This window comes from Capricornis sumatraensis, chromosome 6 (assembly GCF_032405125.1).
Source record: "Capricornis sumatraensis isolate serow.1 chromosome 6, serow.2, whole genome shotgun sequence".
In the NCBI taxonomy this organism is placed as follows: Eukaryota; Metazoa; Chordata; class Mammalia; order Artiodactyla; family Bovidae; genus Capricornis; species Capricornis sumatraensis.
Window position 1 is genome coordinate 112,268,346 of NC_091074.1, and position 21,609 is coordinate 112,289,954.

A 21,609-nucleotide genomic window follows, 5' to 3' on the forward strand; every position below is an offset into this window, starting at 1 on the left:
AGCAGGGACTGTTCCCAAGAGGCTGGTCTGGGTTGCAGCTCCGCCCTGCCCCACCGGGTCCTGCCCCCTCTGCGCTGGGATCAGGGGGGCGATGCCGCCCCCTTTCTTTCCCATGTCTTGGAAAAAGCTGGCTGGCTGAGATTCCCCCGCACCCCCGCCTCCCACCGCAATGCATGCACACACACATACACACACACACACCCCATTAACCACCACCACCACCACCACCAGTAAGCGCACTGCTGACTCATTTTCTCCAGAAGACCCTGTGCCAGGGCAGATGCCAGCGGTTGGGTAGAAAAGCGGTGCCAGGAGAGCACCCCACAGTGGGGCCCAAGCTTTAGGCAAGTGGGCAGTCACGTGGCTTTGAGGCCCAGCCTCTGCCTCCCTTGCTGGTGCAGTACCCCAGATGCTATGCCCTCCGGTCTCCTAGCTTTGCTCTTCTGCACCTTCCAGATCAGGTTCCAGGACACTGTTATGGAGCATCCCTGGCTTCTCTTGGCTTCTCCATCCTCCCTGTCCTCAGAGCACTCCCCCCTTTCCTTATGCTTCCATAAGCCTACTGTACCCCACCCCCACCCCACCCCCCAGGCTCAATCCAGTAGCCATCAGCAACCCTGGTGTTGCATTGGTGGGGGCCCTGCCCTCCACATGTAACCCCCTGTCTGTCCCTCTCTGAGCACACTCTACCTGTTACTTTATTGGCATATTCTCTTCCTCCCTCTCTGTGTTTCAGGGACCCTCTTGATACCCCCACAACCTGCCCGACCCACGAAATGCCATTTCAATTGATGGTGGAAACGGAAGCAAAACATAAACTCACACCCATGAGCCGGGAGAGCATGGCAGTCAGGCCGTGTGAATCCCTGCCTCTGTTCTGCAAGCTGGGGTGGGCACCTTGCCTTTCTGCTTCTCCTTTTTCTTGTCCCCAAACAGGCATCTTCATTTCCAGCAAGCAGGGTTTGGTGAGGATTAGTGGGGCTGTGCTTGTAAAAGGCTTTTAGAGCAGGGCCTGGCATATAGTAAGTGCTCAATAAACGGCAGCTGCTATTTGTATCATTATTCACTTCATCTTGAATGGATGTGTGAGTCAGCTGGAAAATTCTGGGCTGCATCCTGTCCAGACAGATGACCTGTCTGTGTTCCCATGGAAGAGGTGTAAGGTGTGAAGAAGGCCTGGGCGTGGCTGTCTGGGCACATGGGGCCTGGCCAGCCCATGGAGGCAGGTGGGACAGGTCCACCTCTCTTCTCTTTTCTGTGGTCCTTTGGCCAGCATCCTTCCCAGCTCACTCCATGGGTGCAGAGCCAAGCCCAGAGACCATGGGTCCACTTGGCCTCATGTTTCTATGCCCCGGGTCTTAGCTTGAGCACTCAGTGGATGTTCAGACTGGTATCAGTCCCTGAAGTTCCCCTGTGTTCTTGGGTAGCAAGGATGGAGGAAGAAACCATGCAAGCCAGCTGCAGGTTCTGGCAGCCTCGTGCTCCAGGAGTAACCGCTTTGGGTGTACTGGCAGAGGGCTTTTTTTGCAGGAGAGAGGAACACCTGGGTTCCCTTCTTGGAGGGCTTGGTGGCCAGGCTGTGTCTCCAAGGTCAGGCTCCCGAACTCATGGCTTCCGTTCCGGCTGCCTTTTGCTGTCTCTGGCCCCTGTGCTCTGGTCTTCCCGACATTCTGGAGCCCTGGCTTTACTGAGCCAAGGCCCACGAGTCAGCGGTGAAAACAGAAGTCTGGAAGAACAAAGTTCTGAGCCAGCGCAGGCACTAAACGTTATTAGCAGTAGCCTAAATAGGATTGGAACGGGAGCAAAAGAATCGGCAGGGCCTCCCTCTGGGAGCCAACTTTCCAGGCCTGGAGCTTACTTAGATGGCTGCTGGCTCCCTAGGCTGCATCTCTGTTCCGGTTGGTGAAGGCTGGGACTCTGGTCTCTGGCAAGTAGGAAGTCCCTGTAAGTCTTTGATTTCTTCTTGGGATGAGTCAAGCGAAAATGGTCTGCTAAGTAGTAGAGTCAGATGATGTGGGTCACTGGCATGCTGTGTGGCTTTGGGCAAGTTGCTTCCCCTCTCTGGGCTCCAGTGGCCCATCTCTACAAAGGGGATGAGACTAGAATCTGGCCTCGAAATGATCTCAGAGGACCTTCTCCCACTCTATGAAGTGAAGTGAAAGTCGCACAGTCGTGTCCGACTCGTCACAACCCCACGGACTATATAGTCCATGGAACTCTCCAGGCCAGAATCCTGGAATGGGTAGCTGTTCCCTTCTCTAGGGGATCTTCCCAACCCAGGGATCGAACCCAGGTCTGCCACATTGCAGGCGGATTCTCTACCAGCTGAGCCACCAGGAAAGCCCACTTTATTCGCACTCTACACTCCCTTGCTATACTTTGGCAGTTTCTGGGTCAAGTGCACAAGGAATCCAGGTCTGAGAGGGTCAGTTGCATTTGTTGAGGTGAATGAAAGGGAGACAAATATTTTTTTAAATAGCTCTTTCAGGGCTGAAATTCTCGAGTTAGAAACCATGGTGTTATGAAGCTTAATTGAAGGGGGTAGTCTGATCCCATCTCTCCTGGGAGTCTTCTTTCTCCTGGGATTACAACTATTGCCTCTGAATTTATTCTTTAATTCTCTACAGGGTAGTCACCTTGGCATAACTCCAGCAGGAGAAATTGACCGAGAAGGATGTGCGTGGTTCTTGTACCCTCTCCTCTCCACCTGACCTGTCTTTATCAGCTTGGGGAGCATTCTAAGAAGGGTGGATGTGACGACACAGGGAGAGACTCAAGGAGTGAGGGCTGGTGCTTGGAAAAGGCTGAGAGAAGAGGAGACCGAAAGGAAATGAAAGAGAAACTAGTGAGGTTGCAGGAACCCTGCAGAGCCAGGAGCACTGTCTTCTGAGGAGGTCTTCTGGAAATGGGTTCCCTGGTTCTCTAGTTTCAGGGACTGCTGATCAACAGAAAGGGCAGTTGATTTCTTTATTGCAGAACTTCTTAGAGCCTTTGATATGCGGTTGTGCTTTGGAACTACCAAGACTAGGATGTAGGAGATGGCTCTTCCTCAGTAGATCTGGCCAGTTTCCTGGAGTAGCTACCCGGTGGGTATGGGAAAAAGTACCTAGTCCCCAGAGTCTGCCCACGGTGACCTTGAGAAAGTACCTGCCCTCCCTAAGGCTAAGTTTTTGTCAAATCAAAAAGAGCTACCTCTTATTGCTTGTCATAGCTGATGGGGCTACCATTTACTCCAAGTAGGCAGGTCATGCCAGGAGGGTCAGCCTCTACCCATCTCCCCAACTCAGACAGCTAGGCACTGACCTTTTGTTATTGCTGATGGTAAGCTGGAGGCAGGGAGGACAGGTCCCACGTAAAAAGCGTTCTCACAGCAGTGGCAGCAGATTGGAGAAGAGAAGGAAGGGAGCAAGGGTTATCCAGGAGCATCCTTGGAAAACGTCAGAGGTGGGGTGGGCCTAGTGGCATTAAGTCTTTGGGAAGAAACTTTTTAAAGTCCAGAGTCCTGTAGTTCCAGATGACATTCATTTCTTCTGTAAAAATATACTGAACATTTACTACATGCCTGCCAGGTGCTGGGAATCCAGGACAGACGTGGGCCCTGCCCTTCGGGGACTTGAGTTGGAAAATGAGACAGGAAGATAGACAGACACACGTGGGATACCTGGGGAGGTACGTGCAGCAGACTGTGGGAAATGACATCCTGGCTAGACTCGAACCCGCGAGTGGGAGCTAACCAGGCAAAAGAGTGGAGTCCAGAGCCCTTGAGGCTAGCTTGCGCTGAGGCCCAGAAGCTGAAGGCTTTCAAGGCACCGCCATCAGCGTCTGAGTGCTGTTTCAGCTAGCTTGCCTTATGCTGCATGTAATTCCCAACTGAACATGGCTTACGCAGTAAGGGACTCATTACCTCCTATGTCAAGAGGTCCAAAGGAAAAGCCGTAATAGGATTGGCCAGTTTAGCATCTCAAGTGTCATCAGACACCCACCGTTTTTCCTTTCTGGCATTCTCACATGTTCACGTGGCTTGTTACCTCATGTTCACAAAACGGCTGCAGCAGCAAGTCTTCATTCAACAGCATTCGAAGGCTAGAAGAAAGCCCTTACTGTGTTCCTTTGAAATGCTTTCTTCGAGGTCCTGACAGACATTCCTGACATCTCATTGGCCACATTTGCGTCATATATGCAGGCCTAAACCAGTCACTGGCATGGCAGATTCCCAAGATGGACTTAGATCTACCCAGAGTCATCCAATTTCCTTTGAAGTTCCTGAACAAGCAAGAAGAGGGGGGAGGCTATGGGTAGGTAACCACCAGTGCCTTCCACATTGTCTAGGTCAGGATTACCATTGATGCCAATTACAATTAAATTGGAGGATTTGCTTTTAAATCACAGAGTGTGAGCTTGTTTTCCAAGGCCTCCAGGGAGCTAGGAAGAACCTGGGGCTCCCGACATCTATTCTGGCAGATGGGTTTCCTGGATTACACAATTCCCCAGAAGCGCATCATCCTAGCCTTCCTCTTGGAAATGGATCCTGGGCCAGCGTGTCCCAGCCTTTGCCCTCACCACCCGCCTGGCAGGGTTCTTTCTGCCTGCCTCCTGGCTGGCCGGCTCTGGCCACGTGCCGCCCTCCCCTTTGCCTGCCTGGGGATCAGATGCCCCAGTGGCTTCGGGTGTCACCAGTGGCTGCTCCCACAGGAAGGTGAAATCAGATCACTGCCTCTGCCCATCTTGGCAGGAGCCCCTGAGCAGAGCATTAACCCTTCTGGGACCCAGCTTGCAAGGGCAGCAGGGTTGGTCTAAGAAGCGCTTCTGTGGCTGGCAGCAGTCCGAGCCCTTGACATGCATGAGCTCATTTAATCCTCACGCCTGGCTTACAAGATAGGGAACGTCAGCTGAATTGCAGAGAAGGAGACAGGCTCAGGGAGGCTGAGGGACTCATCCAGGGTCATACAGCTGGTATGCAATGGGGCCAGGTTTGCACCTGGGTGGGGGGGGGCCTGACTCCCCATCATCTCCTCTTCTCTCCTCCCTCTTCCATTTTCTGTGAGCATGAAGCTAGTAGGCAGCTTCCTTAACGTGCAGTGGTCCTGGCTAAACGGTCGTCTCCCACCCCTGGCCCTGAGTCTGGAGACTGAGTTCTTCTCTTTCCTGACCTTTGAAGATACCTGTCATCTAAGCAGACCCCTATGGTCTTCCTGCTGACCTTTCCTCCCTGGCTCTGCTGCCTATTGGGTCTCAAGATCCTGAGGCCATAATGCAGATGGGGAGACTGAGGTCCAGAGACAGGGAGGGGCAGGGGCTGGTCTTTTGTTGCCCAGGGCATCAGTGGCAGATTTTGATCTGGACCCTGAGTCTCCAGGGCAGAGCTTCCTGCCTGTGACCTTGATTCACTGATCTGTAAAAAGCGAGATTGTATTTGTACTGTGTAAGCAGTTCCTTTTTCAGAAGGCTGTGCCTGGACCCCAGGAGTATGGGCTGGTCCAATGGAGTCCTAGAGTCTGCACCTCACCTCCCACCTCCCCTGGGCAGGACCGGGATGGGACTGGGGCTGGAGGATTCCCTCCCAACTCCCCGGCCGGATCTGGATGTGAGGGGTGGAAGCTGATGCCGCATCTGCTTGTGTCTCCTGGTCTCTAGGGGGTTTCTCTTCACCTGGATCTTAGTCTCGCTCGCCTGTCACCTGGCCTCCACCCAAGGAGCTCCTGAAGGTAACTGTCTCTTCTCTTTGTCCAGGGGGAGACAAAGCAGGAAGGAAGGGATCTGGGAACGCAGGGGTAGGAGACATTGGTGCCCCTAATGGGGAACTCAGTACCTCGATTTTCTCATCAGTAGAGTGGAGCCAATCATTAATGAATTCTCTCCAGCCTTGAAAGCATCCCGTTTGATGTTTTTTGAGGGTAGGAAGCGTTCAGTGCAGAAATGTAGAGAGGCGATGCTTTTGTTCCTCTCCAAGGCAGAATGTAAGTTACACTAGGTCAGTAAGCCTCAGTTGTCCCCCTTTGTCTGATGGGTACCCCAAGAAGGGCTGACAAGAGGCTTGAAGGACTCCAGCATCCTGGCCTACTCCTGTCATCTGCACTCCCCTTCCCGTGAGATGCTGCTTTTCCCTGCTGTCCCTGAGGATCTGTCCAGGGGGCCCCAGGCGGCGGGGGGCCGGGGGGACTGGCTACATAGCTACCCATGGAAACTGAAACCTCTCCCACATCTGTTTGTCAAGCAGCCACAGTGCCTCTTAAAATAGCAGCCCCTCCCCCTCCTCCATGCCCGGCCCGTGTGCTGGGACAGGCACCCGGGCACTCCCAGAGCCCCTGTGGCCTGACCTGGCTGCTGGCAGGGATTGGGCCCCTGGGAGGGGAGGGATGTGCCCGGAAGAGACTTCTGCCGCCCAGCAACATTTTGTGCAAATGTCATATTTTCCGAGTTTGCTGTTTCCCCCACAAAGTAGGTGAACAGCTGTCCAGAGTCCTGAGTCAGGCACTGGGAAGGGGGGTGGGGGGCAGAGAGGCTGGGGCAGTGAAGCCAGGTTTATATAATAAAGGGATCTTGCTGTGGCCAGCTGGCCGGGTCCCTCCATCTCAGCGTTGGGCTGAATTCATTCCCCCGTCCCCCAGCTCCTCTCCTCTGATGGGATCCTTCCTGCTTGCGTCTCTAGCCTGCCTTCAAGCAGTCAAGGGGCTCCGGTGCAGGAAGGCACAGTGATGAAGGAAGGGCCTGGGGCCAAGCAGCCTGGGTTTCAAGCCCAGCTGTGCCTCTGATTATAATAAGCTGTGTGACCCTGGGCAAGTTATTGGGTTGGCCCAAAAGTTCATTCATTATGGGGGCCCAAATGAACCTTTGGCCAACCCAACACTATATATGGCTCAGCTTTCTCACCCTCTTATCCGAAAGAGGGGGGATGACAGACAGTACTCGCTTCATAGATGACGGAGAGAGTCAAGAGTTAATGCTTGTAAAGCACTTGGTACATAGTAAATGCTCAATAAACATTAGTCCTTCCTCTTATTGTTGATTATATACTTACCTGTGAAGCTGGGGCAAGAGTGGTCCTTCTGTGTCTCCATGGAGCCCGCAGTGATCAGAGGCTCCTGGAGGCTTAGCGGTGACCACCTCTGCCAGCTCCAGGTGGCTGAGTCGGGAGGACTTGGCCCCTGAACTGCAGCGAGTGTGCGGGGGAGGCCTGGGCACTGCCTGGTGGCAGCTTTAGAGCCCACCTGGAGAGGGTTTTGATAAGGGGAGCCTCGTTGGTGCCCCCGGGCCTGGCCAGTTGTCGTCTTCCCAGGGGCAGCTCAAGGGGCCGTAAGTGGTAGGGTGCAGAGAGAGAGGTCTGCAGGGCTGGGAGCCTTTCGGTCCCAGGTGAGGTGGGGCGCGGAGAGAGGAGAGGTGGCTTTCTGCCGTTCTGAGGAGCTCCTCCCTTTCAGGTTGTTTAGAGTGAGAAGTGTTTTGTGACAGTAAGCGGCTTTCTGTGATTAAGTGCATAAAAGACGCTGCTACTCAGAGAGTCCTTACATGGTGGCTTGTTTTAGCTTAGGACCTGGGGACAGACAGAGGTGGGAGAAAGGAGGAATTTGAAGGGAAGTGAAGGCCCTTGGGTCCTAGAGAGGAATGAGAGCCTTCAAGCCTGAAACAGCAGCCTGTAGCTACAGTGTTTGGAACATTCTTAGGACTCTGTGACCACCTCCAGGTCTGGTTCCCCTTGTCTTACAGGCAGGGAGGCTGGCTTGGCAATGGGAGGTGGGCTGGGCGGGAGGAGGGCAGTGCAGGAAGACACTTAATCGTGCGGGGGGGGTGAGGATCAAGAGGAAGACCACCTCATCTCCCAGGGCCCTGATGACGTCAGCGCTCTTCGTAGCCTCATCTTACAGCGGAGGGAATGGAGGCTCAGAGTCCAGACCTACAGGTGGTCTTGTCCGGCCCTAAAGTCCAGCCTTCTGTTTGCGAAGCCTGCTATGGAGCCATTATGCTGCCATGCTGCCAGCGCCCGGGTTCTGAGTTTCTCCCAGCCCATTTATCTCTCTGTCCATCCATCTCACAGCAGTCAGCCTAGGGTCCATGAAGAGCTGGCTGCATTCAGCCCAGCACACGCCCTTTACTCTAGGTGATGAGGGAGAGAGCATTCCACATTTAGGGGTCAGGATACTCAGCTCAGGGGAGAGGGTCTATGGACCTTTCCCAGAGCCCAGTTCCAGATGGAGCCTATCCTTTCCTGCTGAGATGGGGCTCCCGAGCAGGCGTCTACAGGTGCTGGCAGCTCAGCTGACTGAAGGAGGTTGAATGACCCGATGAGAGGCAAGGTCAGGAAACCTTTCCATAAACACCCTGGAAACCCTCTTTTTGCTCTGGCAAGCCCTTGCCAGTGTAATTACCAGGCGGATGTGACCTGGCCAGACCACGGTCAGTTGTCCAAACCCTTTGCCAGAGGACAGAGGTTACAAGAATGCCTTGATTACTTCCTCTGCTCTCTCCAAAGCCACACGGGGAAGAGGGGGGTCACTGGAAATGTCCTCTGCCTTCTGTGTAGACAGTGGCTCCCCTGGTCTGCTCTAGCAGACTAGGGTTCCTGAAGATGGTGAAACTAGTCCGGTCCCCTGGACATCCTTACCAAGCTCTGGTGCCATGAACATTCCTGTTGGTCCCTCACTTATGGGACTGCTTCCTGGAGGAGATGGCTTTTGAGGCAGAGAAAGGGGGAAACACGCCACATTGCTGCTGCTGCTACTAAGTCGCTTCAGTCATGTCTGACTCTTTGCGACCCCATGGACTGCAGCCTACCAGGCTCCTCCATCCAACACGCCACATTGGGCAGTCTTTAATACTGTTAGCTCTAGCATTTGGTGATTATCATTATTTTTCACATTAATAGCTATCCTTCAAACATGCTTATTTTGTGCCAGGCCTCTTTTTCCCCCCAAGTGCATTAGCTCATTTAATCTTCACCACGTCCTTCTGAGTTTTGGTACTACTATTATCCCATCTAAAAGATGGGAAAACTGAGGCACTGAAGTCACAACCCTAGTAAGTGGTGGAGCTAGGATTTGAACTCAGGAAGTTTGGCTTCAGCGTCTGTGTTTTTAGCTGCTCACAGATGGCCCTTAACTTTTAATGATTCAATTTATGATTTTTTGACTTAATGATGGTGCAAAAGTGAAACTGTACTTGGGGTGTTTGATTTTAATCTTTTTGGTCTTCTCCTGGGCTAGCGATATGCAGTATGATTGTCTCTTGTACACCGGGCAGCAGCAGCCACAGCTCCCAGTTGACCATAGGCTCACAGGAGGGAAACAACCCATACACTTAAACCGTTCTGAACCAGCACAATCGTTCTGTGTCTCGGTTTTAGTATGTGTGTGTGAGATAGTTGCTCAGTCACATCCAGCTCTTTGCGACCACATGGACTATAGCCCACCGGGCTCTTCTGTCCATGGGATTCTCCAGGCAAGAATACTGGAGTGGGTTGCCATTCCCTTCTCCAGGGAATCTTCCTGACCCAGGGGTCAAACCTGGGTCTTCTGCACTGTAGGCAGATTCTTTACCATCTGAGCCACCAGAGAAGCCCTGTTTTTAGTATAGCCTCAATATATTATATGAGATATTCAGCACTTTGTTGTAAAATAGGCTTTGTATGGGGGCTTCCCTGATAGCTCAGTTGGTAAAGAATTCACCTGCAATTCACCCAGGTTCGATTCCTGGGTCGGGAAGATCCTCTGGAGAAGGCATAGGCTACCCACTCCAGTATTCTTGGGCTTCCCTTGTGGCTCAGCTGGTAGAGAATTTGCCCAATGCGGGAGACCTGGGCTCCATCCCTGGGTTGGGAAGATCCCCTGGAGAAGGGAAGGTCTACCCACTCCAGTATTCTGGCCTGGAGAATTCCATGGACTGTATAGTCCATGGGGTCACGAAGAGTTGGATATGACTAGGCAACTTTCACTTTCAGGCTTTGTGTGAGATGATTTAGCCTAACGGTAAGTGTTCTGAGTTTAAGGTAGGCTAGGCTAAACTGTGGAGAAGGCAATGACACCCCACTCCAGTATTCTTGCCTGGAAAATCCCATGGGCGGAGGAGCCTGGTGGGCTGCAGTCCATGGGGTCGCTAAGGGTTGGACACGACTGAGCGACTTCACTTTCACGTTTCACTTTCATGCATTGGAGAAGGAAATGGCAACCCACTCCAGTGTTCTTGCCTGGAGAATCCCAGGGACGAGGGAGCCTGGTGGGCTGCCGTCTATGGGGTCACATAGAGTCGGACACGACTGAAGTGACTTAGCAGCAGCAGTAGTAGCAGGCTAAACTGTGATGCTCACTAGGGTAGGTATATTAAGTGCATCTTTGACTTAGGGTGTGACATTTGTTGTATGGGGCTGTAACTGCATTGGAAGTGATGGACGGTCTGTATATACACAGGATCACACAGCCCAGCTCCAGCTCTGCTCTGTCAGTCACAGCCGAGGGGCGGCAGGCAGCAGTGGGTGGGCTGTCCTCACTGTCGCTGTGGCGGAAAGCAGGCCCTGACCGTGCCCTCTCTCCCCTCCTGCCCTCCCTCTCCAGATGTGGACGTCCTCCAGCGGCTGGGCCTCAGCTGGACAAAGGCGGCGGGCGGCCGGAGCCCCCCACCCCCAGGGGTCATCCCCTTCCAGACGGGCTTCATCTTCACTCAGCGGGCCCGGCTCCAGGCTCCCACGGCCGCCGTCGTCCCCACCGCCCTGGGCACGGAGCTGGCGCTGGTGCTCAGCCTCTGCTCCCACCGGGTGAACCATGCCTTCCTCTTCGCCGTCCGCAGCCGGAAGCGCAAGCTGCAGCTGGGCCTGCAGTTCCTCCCCGGCAAGACTGTGGTCCACCTGGGGCCCCGGCGCTCTGTGGCCTTCGACCTCGATGTCCACGACGGGCGCTGGCACCACCTGGCCCTGGAGCTCCGCGGCCGCACGGTCACCCTGGTGACAGCCTGTGGGCAGCGCCGGGTGCCCGTCTCGCTGCCTTTCCACAGGGACCCAGCGCTCAACCCTGACGGCGTGTTCCTCTTTGGGAAGATGAGCCTGCATGCAGTCCAGTTCGAGGGGGCCCTGTGCCAGTTCAGTATCTACCCCGTGGCGCAGGTCGCTCACAATTACTGTACCCACCTGAGAAAGCAGTGTGGACAGGCTGACACCTACCGGCCCCAGCTGGGACCCTTCTTCCCCCGAGACTCTGGCACACCCCTCGTCTTCCAGACCGACCTCGCCCGGTTGGGCCTGGAGAATCTGACCACTGCCACGCCGGCCCTGGAGTCACGGCCGGCAGGCAGGGGGCCTGGGGTGACTGTGGGGCCTGCCGTGCCCATCAGGCCCATGAGGACTAGCACCACACGCCAGCCCCAGCCCATCACATCCCATCCAGCCTGGACCCCCCTGCCCCCAGCCAAGCTATCAGCCAGTGAAGGGCCTCCTCCCGTGTCCCCAGTCTCTCCCACCAGCTCCCCCAGACCTGTCCAGCCACTGCAGAAGAACACAGCCACCAAGACCTCCAAAAGGCACCCCGCCACACCTTCAGCCCTTTCTCCTTCAATTGCCCCAGTCAGAAGCCCCCGCCCCACTCAGAAGACAGCTCCGCCTGCCTTCACAAAGCCAGCCCCACCCACCAAGAAGCCGGTGCTACCTACTTCCCAGCCCATTTCTGCCAAAGTCTCCCGTCCCACAGTGAAGCTGATCCAGAGGAACCCCGGGATGCCCAGACTCCTGCCACCCAGTGCCCGGCCCCTACCTCCAGCTGCTGCCTCCTCTAAAAAGCCTCTGCCCCCAGTGGTCCAGGCTGAGGCCAAGATGAGTAGTCATGCCAGTGTGCTGGCTCCTGCCCGCACCAGCACACACAGACCTCCCCCAGCCACAGTCCCGCCCCCGTCACCTGTCCCCAGTCCTAGCCCTCCCAGGACCGCTCGGCCAAGGGCCACAGCAATGCCTCCCACCTTCGCTCCTGGTTCAGCCTCCACTGGAAGCAAGAAACCCACTGGATCAGAAGCCACAAAGAAAGCCAGACCCCGGAAGCCCGTCCCGCTCAGATCCGGGAAGGCAGCCCGGGATGTCCCGTTGAACGATCCGACAAGGGGGTCCAACCCCAGACAGCCCCGGGCCAGGCAGCAGACCACCCTGGCCCCAGCCCTGGCCCCGGCGCGATTCCTGTCCTCCAGCCCTCAGCCCATCAGTACTGGCTATTCGTTCTTCCACCTGGTGGGACCCACACCTTTCCTGCTGCTGATGGGACCTCCGGGACCCAAGGGAGACTGTGGTTTGCCGGTAAGAGTTGGTGGGTGTGCATTCTGCTTGGAGCTTGAGTGGCTGATAGGGGCGGCTGGGCGGTTGCTCTTGATCCGGGCAGAGGAAGAGAAGCTAGACCGAAGAGCTGGTTATGGGCAGAGCCTTGACTTGAACCTGGGCCCCCCCCATGCCTCCATCTCTCCCATATTCATGAATTGTACATCCTGCCTCAGATCTGTGGTCCTCTGTGATGATCTTGGGTCTGGTGGCCCCCTCCAGGTGAGAGCAACTCTGGGCTTTGGTTGGCCCAAGCCCCAGGTGACTGTTCGCTAACATAACTGTAAAGGTTGAGTGGGTGAAGGAAAACCACGAACTGACTGGCCCCTGGTCCCGCAGTCCCCAAAGGCCAGCTCTCTGACCCCTGGACCAGAGCTCCTCCAGCCCCCTGGCTTGTCCACAAGTTTCAGGCGAAGGTTATCCATGGGTAGTCCTGAATATGTTTTGTTTGGCACATGCAACATTGTTTAAAAATATTTAATAAGTGATTAATATGTTTTGAATGTTAGAGATTTCTTATAACAGGGTGACCAGCTTTTCTTGGAAGCAGGGAGAGAGGCAGTGGCCCACGGGCTGTGGCCGGGTTGTGGCTGCTTCCTTGGACAAGACAAGCCCGCTCTTGTCTGCACTCATCCACACATCTCTTGATTGGTCTTCCAACACGGTCCTTTCATCTCGTTTCTCTTACCTGCTCGGCTCCTGTAAGACATTTGATCTGTGGGCCCTGGTAGAGGAGTTTGGGGTAAGAAGGGTCAGGGTGAACGTGAACAATCAGGGAAGAGAGAAAGAACATTCTGCATGCAGGACAGCATCTTGGGGTTGATGTCTCCAGCGTGCCTGGGACTGTCTCCAGGGGCAACGACCTTTCTGCAGCTGGAGGCCAATTCCTCCGGTGGGGGGGACTGATGAGACGGAGTTTCCAGAAAGCTCGGGCCTCCGCTCTGTTCTCCTGCCTTGAAGATGACCACCGCGTGGGTTCCTCCTTCCCGGGGCCGAGTCTCCCACCAGGCCCTGGGCTTGGGGTTAGGCTCCCCGCAATGTGGAGGCACTGGTAGATGCTGAGAATTCCCAGGCCTTACAAACACACTTAATGAGTTTTAATAATCATGAGGAATAATATTTATTCAGTCTGTCTCCAAGGGGACTGAGAGCCCGTTTTTATTATAACCATATTGTAGAACTTATGGAAACTGTATGCATTGCTTTGCAATTATGTCAACATTCTGTTCAGGTCCCGCATTCTGAAATTGGCAGGGTAGGGTGCGGGGAGCTGAGGGAAGCAGGCTTCTCCCCGCTCCAGGCTACCCAATCCTACTCAGGCGCCAGGTACCTTTGGCCTGTGACAGCTCAGCCTCCCAAGCTGAGCCTCCCAAGCTGTGGGGCTGCCAGCCTCGCTGGCTGTGAGGTTGAAAGGGGGTGAATTGTCCCCCTCTGACAGAGGAGGGTGAAGTGTAGGGTCTCCACCCTGCCGAGTGGAGTTCGCCAACCCTGTCCCCCAGGGCTGTGTGTGATGTAGAGTGAGAGAGCCCGTGGACCAGCCTGCAGAGCTGGAGCAGGAGCAGGTTCCCAGGGTGTAGACTCTGCCTCGGGCCTTTCCGGCTGCCTGAGCTGTGGACTCTTCTCCCGGAGTTCAGTGATGCAGGTCAGCAGGAGGTGAAGCCTCTTGCCAGAACTGGTCTGGAACTCCTCCCACCCTGATCAAAGAAGGTGCTGGAGTTGACCTGTTCAGTGGATGGGTGCTTAGGGATCATTCAATTCACCCTTGCCATTGTGCAGGTGGGGAGCCTAGAGACTGGGTCCAGAAAGGGCCAGGATTCACTCAGAAGCCACACAGCACGTTGGAGGCCGAGCTGAGGTTTATGCCCCGGCTCCAGACCACAAGATCAGCGCGTTCCAATCTACCCCTTAAGTGTCCACTCTGAGATGCTAGGACTCAGGGCTTAGAGGCCAGGGGCTTGAGAGAGGGAGGCCCTGTCCTTGATCTGAAGTGAAGTGTTCGGTGGCTAGAACATCTTCTGTTTCTATACCTAGCACATTCATGAGTTATTTCCAAACATGCAGCATCTTCCTTTAGGACCTTGTAGAAACTGGTCCAGAGGGTAGGATGTGTCCCCTGACCCCTGCTCCATGAAGGAGAGGACCAGGGCTGGGGAGACAAAAGACTTGGCCAAGGGCACCCGGAATGACCTTGCAGGAGTTGGGATGCGGTTTCTGTGGGGACCAAGGCTCTTCCTGCTTCAGCCCAGAACAGGTGAGGGCGAGAGGAAAGACATCAGTCTGTCCGGGTGCCATCTTGCCTGACGTCCTGTGCAATCCCCTCATCCTGCCCGCCCCCCAGCTCAGAACCTAATCTTACTCCAGTAGGAACCAAGAGGCTTCTGGAAGCTTTGTCCAGTCTGCCGTGGCAAGCTGGTCATTTATATTTCACCAGATAGTAGAAATGATTAATCGAAGTGGTGTCTTTGAGCAACAGCGACAAAAACTGATTCTGACAAGTGTTCCTTCTCTTCCCCCTTGTCCCCACCCAGAACCCTCATATACATACGTTGGGGATGTAACCCCAGCAGAGCGGAAGCTGCAGTGCCCGGGCATGAGATTTAACTGTCTCCAGTCTGGGCACACACCAATCTGGGTTTAAATCCTGACTCCACTCCTTACTAGCTCTGCAGCCCTGACTCACGCTAAGCTTCAGTTTCTGCAGAATGGAAGACGATAATAGCTCCCACCTCCTGTGAGGAAGCAAGTTGAGGGATCTCCAGGGCCACCTGGGAGTTCTAGATTTGTTGGGTGATAACGTCTTTCCTCTCCCTGAGGCTGTCTGTCCTCTGTGACCGGCTTTGGGAGAATTCCCTTCTTATAATTCACTGCAGGTCCTTTCGGAGCCTGAGAAGATTTTGTTTCCTTTTTTGAAAACATAATTTCTATGCATTTATGTTTGGCTGCGCTGGGCTTTCAGTGCTGCTCGGGCTTATTGCCGTGGCTTCCCTCGTTGCAGAGCATGGGCTCTAGGGTACGCGGGCTTCAGTAGTCACAGCTTGTGGGCTCAGTGGTTGCGGCTCTCGGGCTCTAGAGCACAGTCTCAGCAGGTGTGGGACACGGACTTAGTTGCTCCACCGCGTGTGGGATCTTCTGGGACCAGGGATCAAACCTGTGTCTCCTGCATCAGCAGGCAGGATTTTTTTACCACTGAGCCACTAGGGAAGCCCCTGAGAGGGTTTTCAAGGCTGTATCTGACCTGTTCTGCATGGATCTCAAGGGGCACGGGACAGACTGGCAGAGGCTGAGACACAGCTCTGGGCCCAGGCTGGCCAGGAGTTGTAGCCACTTTGGGAGGGAGCTCTGTGCGAGCCCCGGGAGCGGGGGGGGGAGCTTGGAAAAGCTGAGCTTGGCCCCAGGTCAGTAGGGGCGGGGAGGCTGCGGTTCACAGAGGCTGCACAGAAGCTCCACAGAAGCCCCACGCCCAGGAGGAGGCGAGTCAAGGCCTTATTTATTCACGCTCAGGCCACTGGCATTTGCACGCCCTTGCACTTTTTCCAAGCGTCACCTCAGGGAGACCCAGCTGAGTGCCTGGCCCGCAGCAGATACTCCATGACTATCTAGGAGATGAATGAAGGAATTTGATCCTTATGAAAAACAGGGTGTCCTGACATGCAGGCCAGGCTCTTTGAAGTTACACAGATCTCTGCTGCCAGTGGGTAAGAAGGCGCAAGGAGTGCAGAAGCGCACAGAATTTGGGATGACCTGAGTTTGAACCATTTCCTTATCCAGCCATCTTTTCCTTCTTTCAACAGATGTTGAATGAGTGCCTTCCGGGCGCTAGGTGCTGTGTGACCTTTGGCAAGTCACTTGACCTCTCTGAATCTTAGTTTTTACCTCTGTAAAAAGACGGTATGGTACCACCTACTTTTCCAGGGCTGTGTGGGTTGTCTGCCTCCAACATTAGAATCTGGATAGTTGTGGCTGGTTATGGATGTGCTGATGGCTGAGGCAGGGGCATGGTCACCCTGAGAGAACCAAGAGCTTCTGGCATAGGAGGGCGTTTACGCTGCTGGCGGTTAGGAATCAGAACTAGATCTTGAGTCGTTTCCCCCTTACACTGGCATCGTCTAGAACGCAGAAGAATAGAGAAGTGTTTGCTTTGTCTTTGTCATGTCCTTTTTTGAGCTCCTGCTGCGTACCAGGCTCTGTGTGGAGCAGTTTGCATGCTGTATCCTGTGGCCCAGGCAGGGAACAGCATAACTGGAGGGGAATTTAAGGAAGTGACTGTTTACAGAGGCGCGGGCACCGTCAAGGGAATCAACAGGGGCTGGAGAAGCACATGGGGTCCGACCTGAAGGTGCAAGAGGAGGGGAAGGTATCGCCACAAGCCAGTGAGTTAAAACACGAACTGGGGTCTCCGACAGGAGCTGGAACCAAACACAGCAAAGAGGGAGAAGGGAGAGAAATACCCCACCCACCCTCTCTTTCTACTTTGCAGTTTCCTGCTGGGCCCTCCCGGTGACAAGACTCAGCCAGAAGCCTAGGGGTGCGGCCTGTGGATGGGGGCTTCCCAGGACACAGAATGGATTTGGAGAGCAAATGGAGAATACCCGGCACACAGACATGTTATCTTGGGGAAAAAACAAACAAAAAAAAGCTATTGTATTCCCATTTTACAGCGGGGCAAACTGAGGCCAGGAGGCACAGGGCAAGGAAGCAGTTTGCTCAAGGCCTCACTGAAAAGCCCTGTTCCAGTAGGCCCTTCCCTAGGACAGAGACTGGGGAGAGCTCAGTGCCCTGTGGGCTAACCTTGGGAATAATCTTGAGCTCAGATAGTTAGCGATGGAGGAGCCTTTTGAGATCCCCTGCCTCCCCCCACCTGGCTACAGGCACCGAGCAGAGCCCTGAGAATGAAAGGTCATTGCTCAGGGTCACCCAGATGTTAGCAGCACAGTCAGGACTGGTCTTGGGTTTCCCAGGTCCCAGGCCTGCGAAACCTCTTCTTGCTTGCTGCCAGGGGCCAGGCCAGCCAGGATTTCCTTCCTTCTGCAAGGCTTGGCAGGCGGGCTATTGTAGCTGGACACAAGGGTGGACTTGTTCTGTGGGCTGGGGTTCCCCGAGGCCTGGCTGCTGGGGGCCAGGACCCTTGGGGAAAGCCCGGAGCGGCTGTTTGGTTGTGTCCATGGCTCTATTTGCGCGAGCCCCGAGTCCAGGCCTCGCCCACCTCCCCCAGACAGGCCTGCGGCCCCCGCATCTCCTCCTCAGCTCCAGGCCCTCTCAGAGGCCCCGTTGTTTGCAGCGTGGAGTGGAAAAATCCCACCCTGGCCTCGTGAATCATCCCAGAGTGACTCGCTCAGGCTTCAGGCCTTGGAAAGAAATGGCAGCATTTTTCCACTGCATGGGGAGCAGGCAGGGTCTCGGATCAAGCGAGAAGGGCAGGGGGCATCCAGCCTCACTGAGTGTGGGGGGTTTGGACCTGGGAACGCGGCTGGGCAGCTGGGCTGCCATGTCAAGGAGTGCGGCTATAACTGACGTCACCAGGCTGGGCCATGGGTCCTGACTGGCACTTAGAGTCTGCTCCGCAGATGCTGTGGATGAGGTCAGACTTCAGGCTGGATGCCCCCGTTTCTAGGGCAGGAAACATGCCAAGAGGGTGTGTCCAGGCCTCTGCAGTAGTGGCCCTCCCAGGGTCCACCAGGGAGCTATACCCCACAGAGACTGTCCCTCAGTGGAGCCCTACCCCAGCCTTCACCCCGCTGGGCCTTGGCCACCTTCTGTGGGAGCTGGGTGTGATCTCACCTTTTCTCTCCCGCCAAAAAACCTAGAGAAGGCAATCATCACCACCCCGAAATTCAGGAGATGCCCAGTGTTGGGGAGGTTCTGGGATGTTCATTTCACAGATGCCTACAGAGGAGAGGGGACTTGCCCAGGTTTGCACACCTAGTCACAACGCACCTGGCCAAGATTGTGTGGATGCTCCCCAGGATAGGAGAATAAGTCAAACCCAGCTTCTATGAGCTGTGTGGCCTAGAGTAAATCACTCTGCCTCTCTGAGCTTCTCTTTGGTTTCTTACCTGTGAAAAGGGCTTGGTCATTAGAATGATACCTACGGGAATGCTTGGCCTTAGCCCCCGGCATTTTCCTTTGATTCTGGGTCATTTGGAAGAGGAGGGCCGGAGGAGGGCCGAAGAAGGACCTTCTAGGAAGGGAAATCTTTTGCTCTCCCCCAAAACAGATGCTGAGGAAGGTGGCTTGACATTTTGAGCTGGGGAATTTCCAGCAGCTTGCTTAACAGAAACAGCACTAACTTTCTGGGCATGAACTGTGCCAGGCACCAGGATTAGCACTTTTTATAGATTATCTGTCAGCGAGGTGCTCTTGCAGCCTCATTTTACAGTGAAGGAGTGAAGCCTTGGAAACTGAAAAGAATTCGGCCAAAACCACACAGCTAGTAGGTGGGGGTGCCCAGTGTGGACCCAGGGCCCTGTCTTAAACTGCATTCTACTGCTCCTCAGGGAGAAACAGAGAGTAGGCTGGCCTTGATTCTCAAACTTGCAGTGGTAGATAGAAGACTAGAAACTGTCTACCCAACCCCTAGGCTCTGGATGGAAGGAACGCTACCGGCTGCCAGTTTGGCCAGAGGTACTTGGAGGCTTGAGGTGCCCAGGACTTGCCTGAGGTCACGCAGCAGCCCCCCTCGCTCCAGCTCGGTCTCTTTCCAGTGACCCAGGGGCCTTGGTCCCCATATCTGCCTGTCTGGCTCGCTCTTCTGATTTTTTTTTTCACGGACGAGCAAGCACGTGGTGTTCACAGACCATAACTGTGAGCCGAGGCTGCCCAGTGTGAGATCTGGATTAATTACCAGCCAAATCGTACTGGGTTTTCAACACCGATTCTAACTCTGGGCAGGAGACCTGGAATCTCATTGATGGTTATTTGAAACAAATGAATTCCCCAGGCCTCACACATCCTCGAAAGCCTGGCTTCCTTTGAAAGCTCTGTGTTCAGTTCTTTACATCAGGCACTTAGTTAATCCTCCTTTACTCCTCTGATGTAGGCAGGACAGTAGCCGTGGGGCAGGACAGCCGCGGAGACTCAGGCTGAAGGCCCTGTGCCAAGTCTCTAGCTAGTAAATAGCGAGACAAGGATTTGAATAAAGGTCAGCCTGCGGCTCAGCAAGTCTGCTTGGGTGCCTCACTTCCTATGGGAGGGAAGAGAACTGAGAACACGCAGGTGTTCCCTGAATGTCGCGTGGCAAGATTAGGCCTGTCTTATGGGGGAAATGGGGGGCCACCAAGTGTTGTTGAGCCAGGAGGTGCCTTGGGAAGGTAAAACTGGCTGTATGGAGGAAGACTGGAGAGGGCAGAGGGTGGAGGTGGGGAGGCAAGTGAAGGAGGTGATGCAAGTTCTTGGAGGATGATGATGAAGGCTGAACCCGGCTATGTCCCCTGGACTAGGTGGGACGTTTGAGTGACAGTTGCATACTAGGTGCCGTGTTATATGTTTGCCATTTCATTTCATCTTCACAATAATCCGATGAGAAGGGTATTATTGCCCGATTTTATAGGCACAGGCTGGTTAAGGAACCTGCCCAAACCCAGCTGGTAGATGGCAGCGCTGGGATTTGAACTCGAAAGCCTTTGCATACACCTTTTTGTGACACTGACTCTCTGTGTGTGACTCAGAGATGCTGGTGTGACCTTGGACAGGTCCCTTCTCTGCTCAGGCTCTGCAGAGCACTTGGCTGAACTCTGAGGTCTTTTGCTGTTTTAGTTTCTCAAACATTTGGCTGAGGCTTGGGGAGAGAGAGATGACTCATTTCCCATTAATTCCTTTGAGGAGACCATGATCTAGTGGGAGAGCGGGCTTCTAAGCAGACGATTCCCCAAATAAAATACAGTGGCCTTTAAAACAGAAGGAAAGAGTAGACTTGGCCCAACTTGGGGGAGGGATCAAAGGAGGCTTCCTGGAGGAGGTGATACCCTGAATTAGCTATGTAATGAAAAATGAGAGCCTAAGAGACCAAGAAACAACAGCTGCAAAGACCAGAAAGCCCCAAAGAGCAGAATTCCTCTGGCTAGGACCTCAAGGGACCTCTCTTCTCAGCTATGGGGTCTTCATGCCCAGAGCTCTGCACAAGTTTGTTGAATGACTACCTGATCCCATTCTATTCTGCCATGTGGTACTGATGCTATCTTCTTGCTTTTTATTCAGGGTCCCCCTGGACTGCCTGGGCTTCCTGGACCCCCTGGCGCCCGGGGTCCTCGGGTAAGTGATCACATGCTGTGCTTGAGTTCTGGTTGGCTCTGTGTCCTGTATCTCATTGTCACTGGAGTCCCAGCTTTGCTGAGTGTCCTCATGCTGTCTGGCATCCCTTTTCCAGTTTGTCCATTGGAGTGGACGTGGGGCTTTTAGGGGTCACGGGGTGTCCAGATGAGGCACGGGAAAGTGAGAACCTCTTTCAGGGTCTCAGCTGCCCATTGTGGGTATCATCCTGGGCAGCCTGGAGTAGAGTAGGGGTTTCTGCAGATCACATCCCCTTAGCTGATGGGCTTTGGTGTTCGGCTGGGAAAAAAGCTGACTTGGAAGAGCATGACCCTTGCAGCCATATTCCCATCTCTGCTGGGCCAACCTGGGGTAGGGATGCTGACAGAGGCAACCAGATGGGCCATGCCAGGGATGGGGTGAACTCCCCATGCTGAGAGGTTCAACCAGAGTCTGGAGGATGGCTTGGCAGGGCTTTGGTGGCTGATAGGAGCTAGCCCGAACCTCGGAGTGGAAAACATTAATAGCTCTGGTCTGTTGTGCCTGGCGTGTCACTTCTTGCTGCCTTATTTGATCCCCTCTCCTTCTAGGGCCCGCATGGGCCAGTATGATCACTCTCACTTAAGGATGAGAAAACCGAATAACTAAGAAATGGAAGAGCCAGGACTGGAACCCAGCCCCTAACCATATGATATGGGGACTCTTGAGGGTCCTCTTGGAGAGAAATCTCTCCTTTTCCCAAGGGGGCTCAGACCCACGGCGCCTGGCATCTGTGCCGAGGCTGAATCAGCCTTTCCCACGCTGGGTGCCTGGCGAGGCCCTGGCAGAGATAGCTGCCTGGGGCATATTTTTAGCTCTGAGCCCAGCGGATGGCTCTGGTTATGCAATTACTCGAGCCCTCGTTCCCTCCAGACCTGGCCCTGCGCTCCCTGGACCCAGGACTCTGGAATCTGCTGTCTGAAGAGGCATTTCCTCCTGGCTTTGGAGTCTCCATGGAGCACTTGCCCAGAGCTGGGGACCACAGAGATATCATGGACACTGCTGGCCAAGGGACCTTGTTGCCTGGGGCCAGGACAAGGCCCCAGGACCTA

At 54.6% G+C, this 21,609-nt stretch overlaps 1 protein-coding gene across 1 annotated transcript in view; it reads left to right on the forward strand.

The window, feature by feature from the left end:
• COL27A1 (collagen type XXVII alpha 1 chain) overlaps window positions 1-21,609 on the forward strand; it is a 148,500-nt gene that overhangs the window by 1,055 nt on the left and 125,836 nt on the right. The window contains exons 2-4 of the mRNA XM_068973506.1: window positions 5,635-5,705; window positions 10,539-12,256; window positions 20,468-20,521. Of these exons, the coding sequence (XP_068829607.1) occupies window positions 5,635-5,705; window positions 10,539-12,256; window positions 20,468-20,521 (1,843 nt within the window). The remainder of the gene's footprint in view (window positions 1-5,634; window positions 5,706-10,538; window positions 12,257-20,467; window positions 20,522-21,609) is intronic.